At 41.2% G+C, this 13,807-nt stretch overlaps 1 protein-coding gene across 1 annotated transcript; it reads left to right on the top strand.

Moving 5' to 3' along the window:
* The first annotated feature begins 5,022 nt into the window (after nucleotides 1–5,022).
* On the top strand, nucleotides 5,023–13,768 carry tab3 (TGF-beta activated kinase 1 (MAP3K7) binding protein 3). The gene is made up of 7 exons (XM_040129531.1): nucleotides 5,023–5,278; nucleotides 5,999–6,157; nucleotides 6,431–7,694; nucleotides 8,778–8,938; nucleotides 9,417–9,510; nucleotides 12,278–12,361; nucleotides 12,880–13,768. The coding sequence occupies exons 2-7, from the start codon at nucleotides 6,056–6,058 to the stop codon at nucleotides 13,023–13,025; spliced, it is 1,851 nt and encodes a 616-aa protein (XP_039985465.1). The 5' UTR covers nucleotides 5,023–5,278; nucleotides 5,999–6,055; the 3' UTR covers nucleotides 13,026–13,768.
* The last annotated feature ends 39 nt before the right edge of the window (nucleotides 13,769–13,807 follow it).

Here is a 13,807-nt window from a genome sequence, read left to right as displayed (position 1 = left end):
GAAGGACATTATAGTTATCTGAATGTTGGCCTGTTAGAGCCAGGATTCCTGACTTATCAGTTAAGAGGGACACCAGCTTGATCACTGTTGTGATAATGTGATAACCTAGAAATTGCTGTCACTCTGCTACGCAGTGACAGCTGGAACTCATATCATCCCGCAAAGATCCACTCATCAATTTTTTTTTTTTTTTGTAATTTATTTTCAATGGGGTCACATGTAGTCAGAAAACCATAATTTCTTACATGTCAGCCATTTTGAAGTAATCTATATGTTTACAGTATAACATATTCATCATAGTCCTGATACACCCCCCAATGGGTGAGTCTTCATTCAAACTCAGATGAGAAAGTGGATCTCTCACTGTGGATGGATGTAAATAGAAACCCTGCTGCAGACACATTTTGTCTGCTCCGAAGGCTCCATGCACAGCTGCTGACTCACTGGCCAAACAGGCCGCAGGCAGAAAATACAGCAAGTAAAGTCCCCATTCAAGTTTTCTAGGAATGCCACAGATCTTCTGAGAGGTGTCCCACTGAAGCCTTTATTGATCTTGTGGTCAGGTTATTTTTGTCACTACCCAATTAGTCATAGCATTTTAATACATATTGTTTGGTATGCTGTAATAAAACATTCACATGAAAATGACAATGTGAAACTAACAGCTTACAGGTTAAAGGTAAATTTCAGGATAAATGCTGAATGTTGCATAATTTCAGCAATCACTCACTTTGTCCAGAGAGGGCTGCTGAGGCTTTGGGAAACCCCCAACAAGAAGGCCAAAGCTCCTTCTGAGACTGTACTTGGAAGTGGAATCTTAAGAGCCGGAGTATTATTGGAAGGTCCCTGTCTGCAAGAAGGAAAACCTTCAGGTGAAGACAATTCAACAAAAGTACCTACAGAGAGAAAATGAACATATGAGTGGTTGTAATATAAGTCAAAGCCAGCAAATGTATTTCAAGCTCAGTGCACTTCCTCGAAGCAGGCGTGGAGCTTTCACTTGTCTTTATGTTGTTCTCACTGTGTCTGAAATATGCACTGATGTGGATGCACGGTTTTTTGTTAGCACCTTGTATCTTAACGTGGGAAAACAAATCTCTTCTTTTTCAAGGTTACATTTGAACATGAAAAGAAATGAAGTTGAGCATGTTTTGGAGTTGGAGCTCTTTTCACCTCCCGACTTATTCACTTCCTGCTTAGGAGTCCTGAATTGAAAATCGGTCTGTTCTGTGAACTCTCAGGGCAAAGGGGGTCCGTCCTCCTCTCTTCTGAGTCCTGCAGGGCATCAGGGACAACAACGGGACTGCTTTAAATAGCACCACAGCTGTGGCAACTAATCAACACTGAACAGACAGCTAACCTGAGTCAGACTGGGCCTTAGCCTCAGCTGCTGCAGCTCAGCCCTTACACCCCTATGAAATTTTTTGCAGTGGTACAGCCCCACACCCCCTGCTGAAGTCCCATTAGACCAGCTCAGCAGGTCAAAAATGTATTGTGTGCTGGTGGATGGACGCATCAGTGCCATCTGTCCACACCTTTACTGAACCATTTTCAGTTCATATCACCAGATATCAGACCACATTACCAAAAAAACTACCTGTCTATTCTGTGAACACTGACTCCCCGTCCACTTGTATACACCAATCACACAAGCTGTCAACAAATCATCCAAGATTTTAAGCCTCCCACTTCCATCATTTGAACGATTGTGTCACAACCATGTTATCAAAGTAGCAGGTGAAATCACTTCTGACAACATAAGAAAACACAACAACATAAGAACCCTTTTCTCATTAATGTCTAAGATACAGCCCTGCAAACTAAAAATCACATGGACATGTTTGTGATGTTTTGACAAGCAAATATTCTCTATGTCTCAGAAATCCCAATACAGTACCAGTTCTTTTGAACTTGTCAATGTAGCGATACTGTAGAATTTATCTCTGAGAGGTTTGCAATTGAACCGTTTCTGTCTTGAACTACATGTAGTAAGTAATGTCATAATATCCTAGCTGTGGCTGCTGAGTGCTCAGCTGTCACGAGGACAAAAAGCAACTCCACCACAGAACAGGTGCTGACTGAGAGCAGAGCCGGCCACACTCTTATCAGGCTGCTTTAAGGGCAAAGCAAACTTTTTCATGTGAGAAAAAAAAGCGCTTTCATCCATCCTGTAAATTTGCAGAGAACAGTAAATTCAATATCATATGCACAAATACAAAAATTGACCAATATAATTTAAAATTTGGCTACAATACACTGCAAGATTGTCTTTAATAATAACCCCTCTTTCCATAGGTAGGATGTAGTCTGAAACGGCCCAAAGTTAATACTTAATTGGAGCACTAGTAGCTAACAGGCATAACTCTTCATAACTGGTTTGCTAAGAGCCCTACCATGGAGAGACTGTAAACAGTGGTGCTATCCAGGACTGACCAGTCTCTCAACAACAGCAGCCACTGCATTATCAAAAGACTCCTATATAAATGTTCACCCTCTACAGATGGTACTATTCTCTGACCTCGCATATGGTCTTCATATTTTACTGCTTTGCCTTAATCTGCCAAAATTTCGAGAAAAGATGTGTTTTGCCTCCTCAACCGTTCAATCAATTAAACCATAACGCATAGTTTCCTTTACACAGCCCAATCCGAATTCCTTCCTGTTATTGTCTCTGAAATGTGAGCGCCTGTGAGGAATTCATGGATCTCACTGCCCCCTAGTGAAAACAGCTAAAACAAACCCTGACTTTACTGTTACAGTTTCAAAGTCTAACACCCAGTATGGTATGTGAGATAGGGGAACCGGTCATTTACGTTGCATTCACAATAGAAAAAATATGATGACTTCTCATAAATATTACTTTATATTTCATTATTACGAAAAAAGATCTAATAATTACAAGATCAGGATCTCTTAATTATAAGAAGTTTTTTTTGTCTATCGCATATATATAATGAATATGAGCTCAAATTTTGGAAAATGTTAAATGAAATTATAAGCGTCTTTACTTGTGTGAACAGAGTAAGTATTATGTTGTCATGGAACCAGTGAGTTACACTGGGCTAAAACTTGAACCCCCTTTTTAGCCTATATTTGTTTACAGTTCTTGAAAATTAAGCACGCCGAATTGGCTATTAACAGTTCATTTTTGCTGTGTAACATAGGATGTTCTGACAGCTATCACTGATTTACTTTGACACTGACGAAAGCTTAAAAACCTGATGATTCTCAGGCAAGTTCTGAAGCGTTCCAATTGCTGTCCCTTTGGTCTACAGTATCTCGTAATTATGAGAGATGAGGGTCTCGTAATAATGAAATATTTTCTCTTAATTATGAGATAGTAAGTCATAATGCGCTTCTGCAGTCACTGATATACATTCAGTGTTTCTTACTTCATGTCTATATGCTTTAGTTCAAAGACTCCTTGCAGCCAAGTAGACTAAGAAATGGAAACATGTATGTAATAAGGGGTTAAAGAGTGGTTAACCAACACAGTTCTTTATTCTATAAGAGGTTACAAAGCCCGTTTTTCCCTCTACATTTTTTTCCACATATTTACATTGTGACTGTCAGTTCATGTCAGTATGCCAGAATGAATGAATGAATTTAGATCAGATAACGCGGACGTATGATATATGATATTGTTGAGGCAACACACAGCAAGAGCTGGTTAGGCTTCTCTTTAGAAATAGGAAACAGAAGTCATCCACTTCCATACATTTACATTCTTTAGTTCAGTAACAGAGTGTGTATGTTTGAGTTCCTTCCTCACAGAACATACAGAAGAAAAGAACATAGCTGATCACTTTTGCCAACTTCCATTCAGTGTTAAAGGGTGTAGCAAACGAAATTCTTGGTCAATCTTGGCTTCCAAATTTATTTTTTGTTTGTTTTTACATTATTTTAGATAGTTTTGAAAATTCATATCTGGTTATGCATCTTAACTGTATATGGTAACACCTTATTTTAAGACCCCCTCTTTGGATTTTTATTAGCAATTTATAAACTGTTAATAATGATAAACGGGCTATTAAACATTATAATGTAGTTTTGAGTATATATAAGTGTTTATGAATGTATTTGTTAGGAAATATAAATCCTCACATGGACACCCATAAGTGGAGGCTCGTGTATAAACAGGTTATGAGGGAAAATATAGTAAAATATAGTTTTAATAATAATATGAAATACACTTCAATAAGAGAGGTTACAATTGTTGACAAAAACTGTACATTAACAAACTCAAAAAAGTCCTTATATCCACTTATAACTACATTATAATGTGTTATAAATTTTATTAACTGTTTATATACTGCTTATCAAGCCTGTTTATGATGTTTGTTTTGTATTTGTTGTAACAAAGTTTTGATGTTGCCTTTTCAGCCCATGTCTCTCTTGAAAAAGATTTTAATCTCAGTGAGACTTTTAGTTGTCAAATAAAGGGAAATTAAATGAATGTAATTAGTTTGTCTTCTTTCAAATGATTATTGTTTATGCCCCTTATGTTTCAATGTTGAATGTGCAGTGAGTAAAACAGTTTATCATTTATGATGCTTCATGTCATTTGGGGCTTCTAACAACTGTATGATATGAACATATTCAGATTTCACTTGAGTTTTTTGAGTTTACTTGAAGCCTCTTGTTTTTTTATTCCTATGATTATCTTTTTGATATTCATCCAGTTTTTAATGTTTCTAATGAGGAACTGTCAACTTGTGTAAAACCGATGTAGATTTTGAAAAGTGCTCTAAAGATAAAGATTATAATTATTATTTCAACTTTTAATATGTACTGTGTGTACTATAACTTTTAGGATGTTTCATTGAATTTTATTGTCCTAATTACAGTATTAGGTATTTGGAACCGGTATTGGCTGAATAGATTTAAGGCATCTAGTTTGTTGAGAAATCACGCAGTATTTATGGGGACTAGGGAACTTTTCGAGGAGAGATTTGTGGCCATTGAGTATAAATCTGTAAAAACTGAATGGAATTCTGCCCCACGCTCATCAGAGGGGAACGGCATGCACGGCATGCACGCACAGCGTCAATCCGTCCGATTTGAACAACTTCCTGGTCCGGGAAAATCTGACATTATCGCGATAGACAGTCTGTCCGTGTGCAGTTTCGCGGCGGGGGCCTGACGCTGGAATGCGAAACTGCAAGTTATTTAGCAAAAACAAAAAATTGACAAACCTTGGTGCGCCATTTCAGAACTATCTCAGCTCTCCTGGGGAGTAAGCCATGGTCTGAGCCATGAGGGAGACGCTTAACATATGGTGAGTTTTATCAAGAGGTTCGCGCTAAAGCTCGCTGACTTTAGCATGGCTAGCTAGCTAATCCATCAACACCCAGGCTTGTGACAGCTGACCAGCCAACAGGACCGAGCTACGAATAGCATTAGCAAAGTTAGCTGGCAGCGAATTGAGTTTATCTTACTTAAACTTGTTTAGGGGATTGTGTTGCTGAATTAGTCACAGGTGGCATTGGAACATCTCCCTGTGGTGGTAATGTTGTGTGCTGCAGTAGCCTCTCAGGACACCGGCGTGGTTGGTTGTTTGTTTGAGTGATGCACGGAGGCTAACTGATGCTGATAACTAGCCTGCTAGCTAGCGATGGTATGTCGTCGTTGCTTAGTGCAACAGTATGGCTAAACAAACAACAACAGACTGACAGGCAACTTGCTAGCCCCCGTGTGCTAATGTGAATGAATACCAGTGACGCTGACGTATTTTCTTTTTGGCTGTGTGTTAAATTTCGTCTGTTTTCGGCTCTCTTGATGAATAAATAACGTTTTTTTAAAAAAAACATCAACAAAAAACTCAGACTGACATGCCTCACAAAGACTATTTAATTGAAATGTTCGCTGCAGTTACTGCTGACACATAGGGTGTGTGACAGACATTTTGCAGGCCAATAGTGCTAATAGGATTATTGCAAGAATTCCGCTGACATTTGAGTTCTGTCCTCAGTTTTGTATGTCATTTCTGCATCTTCAGGGGATGAGTCGAGATTGGGTATTTCCGCAACTGTAGCTTTGGGCTCGTTGGCTCAGGATGGCGCAGGGAGGCTCTCAGCTCGACTACCACATCCTGCAGGACCTCAAGCAGCGTTTCCCGGAGATCCCAGAGGGGGTAGTGTCACAGTGCCTTCTGCAGGTATGTACACACATACACACACATTTGTTCATGCATATGCACAAAAAGCTGTTTGGAGAATGCTAGAAAGTTGTGGCATTGTGACATTCACTTAGGTAGAAGGTTGTTGGGTTTTTTTTGCAGGGTATCTAGCTATTTTTGTATTATTCAACTACCAACTTCTAGTATTATTCCGTATGATGTGTGCTGGACAGTAAAGCAGCAAGATGAGCACTTAAACACTCCCACTGATCCAAACTGCTTGCATGAGATTGTTCTCTGCCTCTGTCTCAGAACAACAACAACCTGGATCTCTGCTGCCACCTGCTGGGTCAGGAGAGTAATAGATACCTGTATGGAGAGTTTCATCACAGTCCGGAGGAGGGGCGACTGAGCCGAAACCACATGCTACACATTAGCCTGGGCTACCCAGGCTCAGAGGCAAGCAACGCAAATGGAGGAGCAGCAGGAGTAGGGCGCTCCCTAGTGCACAGCACAAGTGACAGTCACATCGAGCCCCAGCGGCCCAGCTACCCTGAACCCCTGTCAGCTCCAGCCACCGTGGCCCCCTCCCCGGGTTACAATCCTTTCTTTATGAACGATCAGAGCCGCTCGGCCAGCACTCCCACTCCTCCACCCCCAATGCAAGGCATGTCTCCCACATACTCCCCTGTCCCACGTTACACTATGAACCCTATAACAGTCACACTTTCACAAAGTATACCCAATGTCCCACAGGCTTTGCAGATCCCTCCTGGGCACTACGCTAACAGCACCAACACCACCCTGTATATTCGGCCCTCACCCTCCCAGAGCCCACAGCCAGCGCCTTGGTCCTCTTCAGGGGCGCCTGTCTATCAGCATCAGCAGTCCCCCTACAGTACTCCCACATATGGCTCACCTTACAGCTCCCCACAGCATCAAGTCCAGCCACAGCCCCAACCACAGCCCCAGCCGCAACCCCAGCACCAGCAATATGTCTTCCTCCCTATTAGCTCCCCAACCCTTCCCAGCTTGCCCTACCATCACCAGCAACAACCCCAGCAACAGCAAGCTGTTTACAGGCCCTACCATACAAAAAGCTCCCTCAAGAACCAGATAGAGATTACCCTAGAGGGTCCACGACCACGCAGCAACTCACCTGTACACACCCCTCACCCCCAAGGCGCGCTTTACATGGCCACCAGCCCCTCGCCCAGCTCCCCTTCAAGGGGCATCACTATGAGTGGACCTCCAGGCCCAGCAGCTTTTCACCCTGGGATGTACCTGCAGCACCAGGGCCCCACAAGGCCTCGGCCTGCATCCTCTCCCCAACCAGGTCAATCAGCATACACTTTCAAAATCAAAGTCTCCCCTGGAGGCCAGGCCCAGAGGCCACCCAGCTCACCTCCTGTGGCTGAAGCGGAATCTCTTCTCAACTTAGTAGACCAAGGGGAGCACAACGCTGCCCCTGCACCCATCCTGCCAATCTCTGCTCTACCGGGGAACATTGCCAGTCAGTTTCAGCAAATGCCCCGACGTTCAAGCTCAGGCTCTGATGACTATGCCTACACACAAGGTAAGGGATTCTTTTTTTTTTTTTTCTATTACTATGTATGTGTGTGGCTCTGTCACTAATGTTTTCCAGTTGGAGTTGACATTTGAAATCTGTTTGGGGCTATACTGTCTAAAATGAAGACTAGCCCAGCATCTGACTTCCAAATGGTGTTCATGAAACCTCTTTTGAAAAGAGTTTAGAGATGCATTTCCTCTAGGATTTCAATGATAAATATGGATCTTGGTGGTTAAGACATGTACTATGTAACTGTGATGTCCCAGTTCGATTCCAGCAAAGTGCATTTGTTGCTTGTCATACCGCTCTCTCTGTCCCATGTTTACTTTATGTATCTACACTACACAGTCACTAAAAAAATGCCCCAAAAAAGCATATAAAAAAAAAATTTATCATCAATTTTCACCTTACTGCTTTAAAGGGTTACACTTTTTAAACTAAAAATTTTGTTTTTTTTATTTTTATTTTATTCAAAGTTTATTGGCAAATATATAAGATCTCAAACATCACAGATTTTGGACAAGAGCCAACTTCTTATTCAGTAATATACTGCATGTGTGTGTGCTGGCCATGGATACAAAGTGTTGCTACTGTAATTTTCAACTTACATTTTAAATTCTCATATTTTTATTTGTAAATGAGAAATAAATGTTGAAGAAGAGGTAAATGATTATCAATTTGTGGTGTTTTAGCTGCTATCTTGACATAATTTGCTATATTAGAGACTGTTCCCACAGCTATATAAATTATATAGGTTGTGTGACTGCTTTGTGTCTTTTTGTCCTCTTAAACTATTTTTGTTGTTTGTGCTACATATTGTTAAAGTGGTGATGGTAAGAGTTTTTCTACAACCAACATAATGCAAGTTGATCTTTTTTTTTCATGATTTGTCTGTTTTGCTGCCTTTTAGTGTTTTTCATGGGATTGTTTTATTAGTTTGTCCAGCCCCTGTACCTTAATGTCAGTGGCTTGTAAATTGATTTGGAGTATTAAGAGAGCACTGAAGTCAGAGAAAGTTTTATATAAAATTCTATTTTTTTTTCAATCTTGAATGTCAAGCATTTTGTGTTTGGTGTTTTTTCCCTCCAGCTCTCCTGCTCCACCAGCGGGCCAGGATGGAGCGTCTAATGAAGGAGCTGATGCTGGAGAAGCAGAAACTAGAGCAGCTCAAGGCTGATGTCAACAACATGGAATATGACGCCCTTCAAAGACGTTTTCGACGAGTCAATTCGACGAGTCTCATACCCAGAGTAAGGACTGATCACGTACACGGAATCACCAGCCCTTTTGTTGCTCTTTATGCATTTGCAAATTTTATGTCACCACAAATCTTTTTATACTTTTCCAGATGCACAACCACAGACTGTGGGATTGTGAATAATTTCACAAGTTCAGGAGAATATTTTAGACTCTGTCTTTCTAGTCGTGGAGGCTCAGTAGGTTCTAGCAGGTAGATTGCATCTGACATTCTGGGTTTGAATCAGCCTTAAGGTTTCTCAGCTGTTTCAAAAGGCAGAAAAAATTGCAGCTAACATTACAAACAATCAATTTAGTGTTCCAGGTGCAGGTAAAATGCAGCAATAAAAGTATTAATAAGACAAATTGCACTATTGTATTATACAAAGTTATGTTAAAAACAATTTCTTACTAGTAAGAAGTTTGGTGGGAAATATTTGGTGGTCTGTTTTTGTCTAATATCAATGGGTTGTGTGTTTTCACCTACTGCAGCCTGAAGAGATGACCCGATTGCGGAGTCTGAACAGACAGCTCCAGATTGATATCGACTGTACCCTGAAGGAGACAGATCTACTGCAGTCTAGAGGTATACACACAGACAAACACACACACATACAAACATGCCACATGCACACACAGAAATGCACATTCCTACACAAACCTTTGAAGTATGTCTCTGATTTATTTGAAAGCATTGATCTTGAAAGAGCCTAGCCCAGAAGCAGGCAGAGTTGGGTCCAAAGTGATTGATGGGGCTCTATCACACTGCATACAGATGCAGCGTTCTAACTTGACTGGCTGGTCCACGACAGGACATGGGTCGATCCATGGTTGACCCTCATTGGGTCCGTGCACAGTGTTAATAATAGGTACGTGATCCTTGTTGGTTACGTAATTGATAACAGTACTGCCTCGAAATGCCCCTAACCACAGTGTGTGGAAATTTGTTGTAATGCTTTATCTATTGACCAGTAGTGGTGATGTTGGAAGCTGAAACAGTGTAACTGGCAGCAGGCTCAAGACTGTGACCAATTTACTTGCAATTACCCCAGTGCCACTGAACATTTGGGCTGTGGTTTTTCTGTATAATAAATCCTCTCCCAAGTCACAGTTTTCTTGAAGACTGCAGCAGGGTTTCCTCCAGGATTTATTTGTATTTTGCTTTGTTTATCTGACCGTCTACCTTGACGAGCCTTGCAGGGCGGGCTGTAGTTAAGCATCCCCACAGCATGATGCTGCCATGTCAGGCTTCATGGTTGGAATGGTGTGTTTCTGTTGATGTGCGATAATGGATTAGATGGATACTGGATTTTTCAGGACGATGCCAATTTCGATATTTGAGGGTTTTTAAAAAATTTGATAAAGATATATCAGCCAATATTCATTTTTTTAAACAGAAACACACAAACAAAGAACTTTAACAAGGACCCATTAAATTTAGTTACTGAAGGGGTCATGGGGATTGTCTGAATCCGTTTTCGTTGTCATTTATTTGTCTCAATGTGTGCATGTTTATTTTGTGTTTTTCTACTGGTCTAATAATCCCTCTTGTACTACCAGTTCTAGCCAGCTGATTTTGAAATGTGAGGGTTAGACATTAGTTAAGGTGGTCAGTGTTAACTCTGAAAAGGCACTGAGACTCTGCTTTAAACTTTTGAGTACTACCAGTATAATATATTTGGGGAAAATGAGATCTGTTTCCAATGCAATGACTGTGACTGGACTGACATGTGAGTTGCGGATATATTTACCCTAGTGTTGTTTAGGCAGATGGTTATAACGATATATGTTAACGGCTCATTAGCTGTCCTCCACTAGCAACAGATAAACTGCCAGCATGTGCACTAAAGCTAACGTGAGCGAGAAAATGATACAGTCTTGCTGTTTCCCAAATAAACGTAAAATCAGGTTTGTCAGTGGGCTATGGCCTACACGCCTGACTGACTGCTGTCAGGCTTATTAAGGTTATACATAAAGAGAAAAGAGTGAGCGTGGTTTAACATTCAAGTAATGTATTACACGCGAAATAAGCACCTTAGTGGGAAGACACAGATGCACAAACGCCGACTCTGTTCTGCTTTCCAGCAATCAGCGGGCTCTAGTTTAGATTACACCAAACATAGTGTTAAGCCAAATGGCCAAAAAGATACATTTTGTTCGTCTGAGACATTAAAGCATTCTCCCTCTTTGTTTCAGTCTCTCAAATACCTTTTGGCAAACACTGGCCAAGATATCGTATATACATCTTGTTTTGAACACTGGGATTTCTCTTTGCCACTCTTTCATAAAGCTGTGACTGGTGAAGAACCTGTGTAGCAGTTGTTGTATTTACAGTGTCACTCCTCTGAGCCTTTGAGCATAGGCAACCCTCAATAGTGCCACTCTTACTTTCAGTTTTTGAGGAAGGCCTGCTCTGTCAATAAATAATTCTGAACTTGCAGCAAAAAAAGCGGCTGCAAAATAATTGGATTTTCTGGTCAGCCTCTGAATTAAAACATTGTATTTCTCTCAATGTTAAATTTTCGGGGATTTTCAAAATATTTGATAATTTGGAAAAAGCATCCCCATGGTTATATACAGTAAGCACTCAAGACAGAGTGAGCTCCCTTATTTCATCTTGCAGTCAATTTAAAACAGTGTCTCTCGCATCCAAGTGAAGAAACAAAAAGGCGACATCCCTTCGCAAAATCCTGTAAATGTGTGAATTTTGCTTGAATTGGCTTATTTATTTAGCTTTGGTGACTGCCCTAGGGGCTGTTGAGACCATATTGAGCGCTGAATTTAACAAAATACGAAGAGCTGCATTGGTTTGGGCATGTCGCTTTGGGTGCCAGAGAGATGATTAGATACAATCCAGGATGGTTAGTTTGAGTAATGGAACCATGAATTTTAAGGCTTTTTGGATGCCAAAACACTTCACAGCGGTTTATCTCACTATGAGACAGGATTTTACAACCTTAGAAAGTTATTACAGCAGCAACTATTTCATCCCCTCGTCTTGACAGTCCTGAGGTAAACAGTAGTATTACATTGTTTGTTACAAATTAGTCTAACAGGAATGTTTGTGCACTTGCATGAATTTGATTGGCCGATATATTGCGTAGCCAGATGATGTTTCATTGCCTTGCTGCAAAAATCGAGATAGGTTAAACTATGTTGATTGTCGACCCTGCGTTCTTGTTTTTTGCCTCGGTGGTACGGTTGCAACAAATGAGGAGGCTGCTATTATCTTTCTGAACACGTCAGCCAGTCAAGAGGCTCAAAGAGAGTGGCTGGAAACCGATCGGACTGATTAAACTGGGATGGGCACTTCTAAACAAACTTCAGTATCTGATTTCTGCTATTTTCCACAGGGAAGTTTGACCCAAAAGCAATGAACAACTTTTATGACAACATTCAGCCTGGTCCAGTTGTGCCGCCTAAACCTGGAAAGAAAGGTAAGAATAGTCCAAAGCAGTTTTCAGGCTGTGAACACGATGCTCATGAGTCATAAGATATTTTCATAAGGATCGGTTAAGAAGTGAAGAAAAACATGTTCTACATGGTAGGATCATGCGTTAATACTGTTGCCAAGACAACAAATTCGAGTTTCAATGCAAGACCATTCAGGTCCTTGTTACTCTCATATTTGGCTTATTTGGCTTACAGCTTATTTGGGACATTTTTGTTTGAAAACCGAGAATAAAGGCTTAACTGACTTTCATCTGTGTTTGCCTTAGCAAATCTGTTGGCATGGAAAACTAGATGAGAAACCCCTATTTAGTGAATGCACATGTCTATCAGTTCTACTTGAATGGTTGATGCTTGAATGTGTGCCTCACACACAGTTGTTGAGTGACAGCCATGGTTAATTCCAGCCCTGAGTTGATGACACTTAAATTGTTGTTGTATTATGCCCTTATCTCACACAAATAAGCCATCGTTTTCATGCTCTGCTTCTCTGTGTTTTTGTCAGAAGGGGAGCAGGGCTCCAAGCAGGTGCCGGGGCCTCAGAGGGACGAGGACTTTGAAGGCGCCCATTGGAACTGTGAAAGCTGCACCTTCCTCAACCACCCTGCACTCAACCGCTGTGAACAGTGCGAGATGCCGCGCTACACCTGAGCTTAGCTCTGCGCTGTATTGCCCAGCCCTGCCCCATCCCTTGCCAATCTTTGGATACTATAAGCCACACTCCTCCAAAATCTGCAGAATCTGTCTAGAGGTCTTCCCCTGTCAATCAACATATAAGCCCCTTTTACCTGCTGAGGAAGAGCCACTATCTCTCTCTGCCCACTTGTCCTGCTCCCATCCACTACTCCTGTGCACTTTGACCCTTGTTTCTGGCGGATGATGGATCTTTGTCCCGACAGTTGGAGACTCTTCTCATGGCAAATGTATAAAAGAGGGATTGACATGCTGTGACTCTGGCAGTGTTTGGGACAGGGCAACAGAAAGGTCAAAGCGATTGAGGATTGACAAGGAGGAGCTACGGTTTACCTAGCGAACATTCCACGCAGAACGAGTGACTGCCGTGTTTACACAACTGCGCCCATTCCTGAACTCAAAATGGAGGAACTTCCATTTTAATCCAGGATCTGTAACTCCCTCTCTGACAGTGGAACAATGAAAGCAATGGTATATAAGTTCTGACTAATGCGAAATGTAGACTGTACACTGTATCTGGCTCTGTATTAGAGCTCATTTCACTGAAAGAAGAACACTAAAGACACTTGCATACAAGTATATTCCTGGTACTTTTATGCATATTATGCCACCCTGTATTATGTGTTCAAAAGATGTTGATTTCCTGTGCAAATGCCTCAACTTGCTGTACTTAATAAAGGATCTGATTCTATGTGACTTGACCATGTGCAGCTAGCATGTCTGCATAGTTTATGTCATAA

This window comes from Xiphias gladius, chromosome 6 (genome assembly GCF_016859285.1).
Source record: "Xiphias gladius isolate SHS-SW01 ecotype Sanya breed wild chromosome 6, ASM1685928v1, whole genome shotgun sequence".
NCBI lineage: Eukaryota > Metazoa > Chordata > Actinopteri > Istiophoriformes > Xiphiidae > Xiphias > Xiphias gladius.
This window is presented reverse-complemented; position numbering and strand designations above follow the sequence as displayed.

Excerpts from the sequence above, each read along its gene's own strand:
- tab3 (XM_040129531.1), top strand. The coding sequence starts at position 6,056 with ATGGCGCAGGGAGGCTCTCAGCTCGACTACCACATCCTGCAGGACCTC. Across the intron at positions 6,158-6,430 it reads TGTCACAGTGCCTTCTGCAG|AACAACAACAACCTGGATCT; the intron begins GTATGTACACAC and ends CCTCTGTCTCAG. Across the intron at positions 9,511-12,277 it reads AGATCTACTGCAGTCTAGAG|GGAAGTTTGACCCAAAAGCA; the intron begins GTATACACACAG and ends TATTTTCCACAG.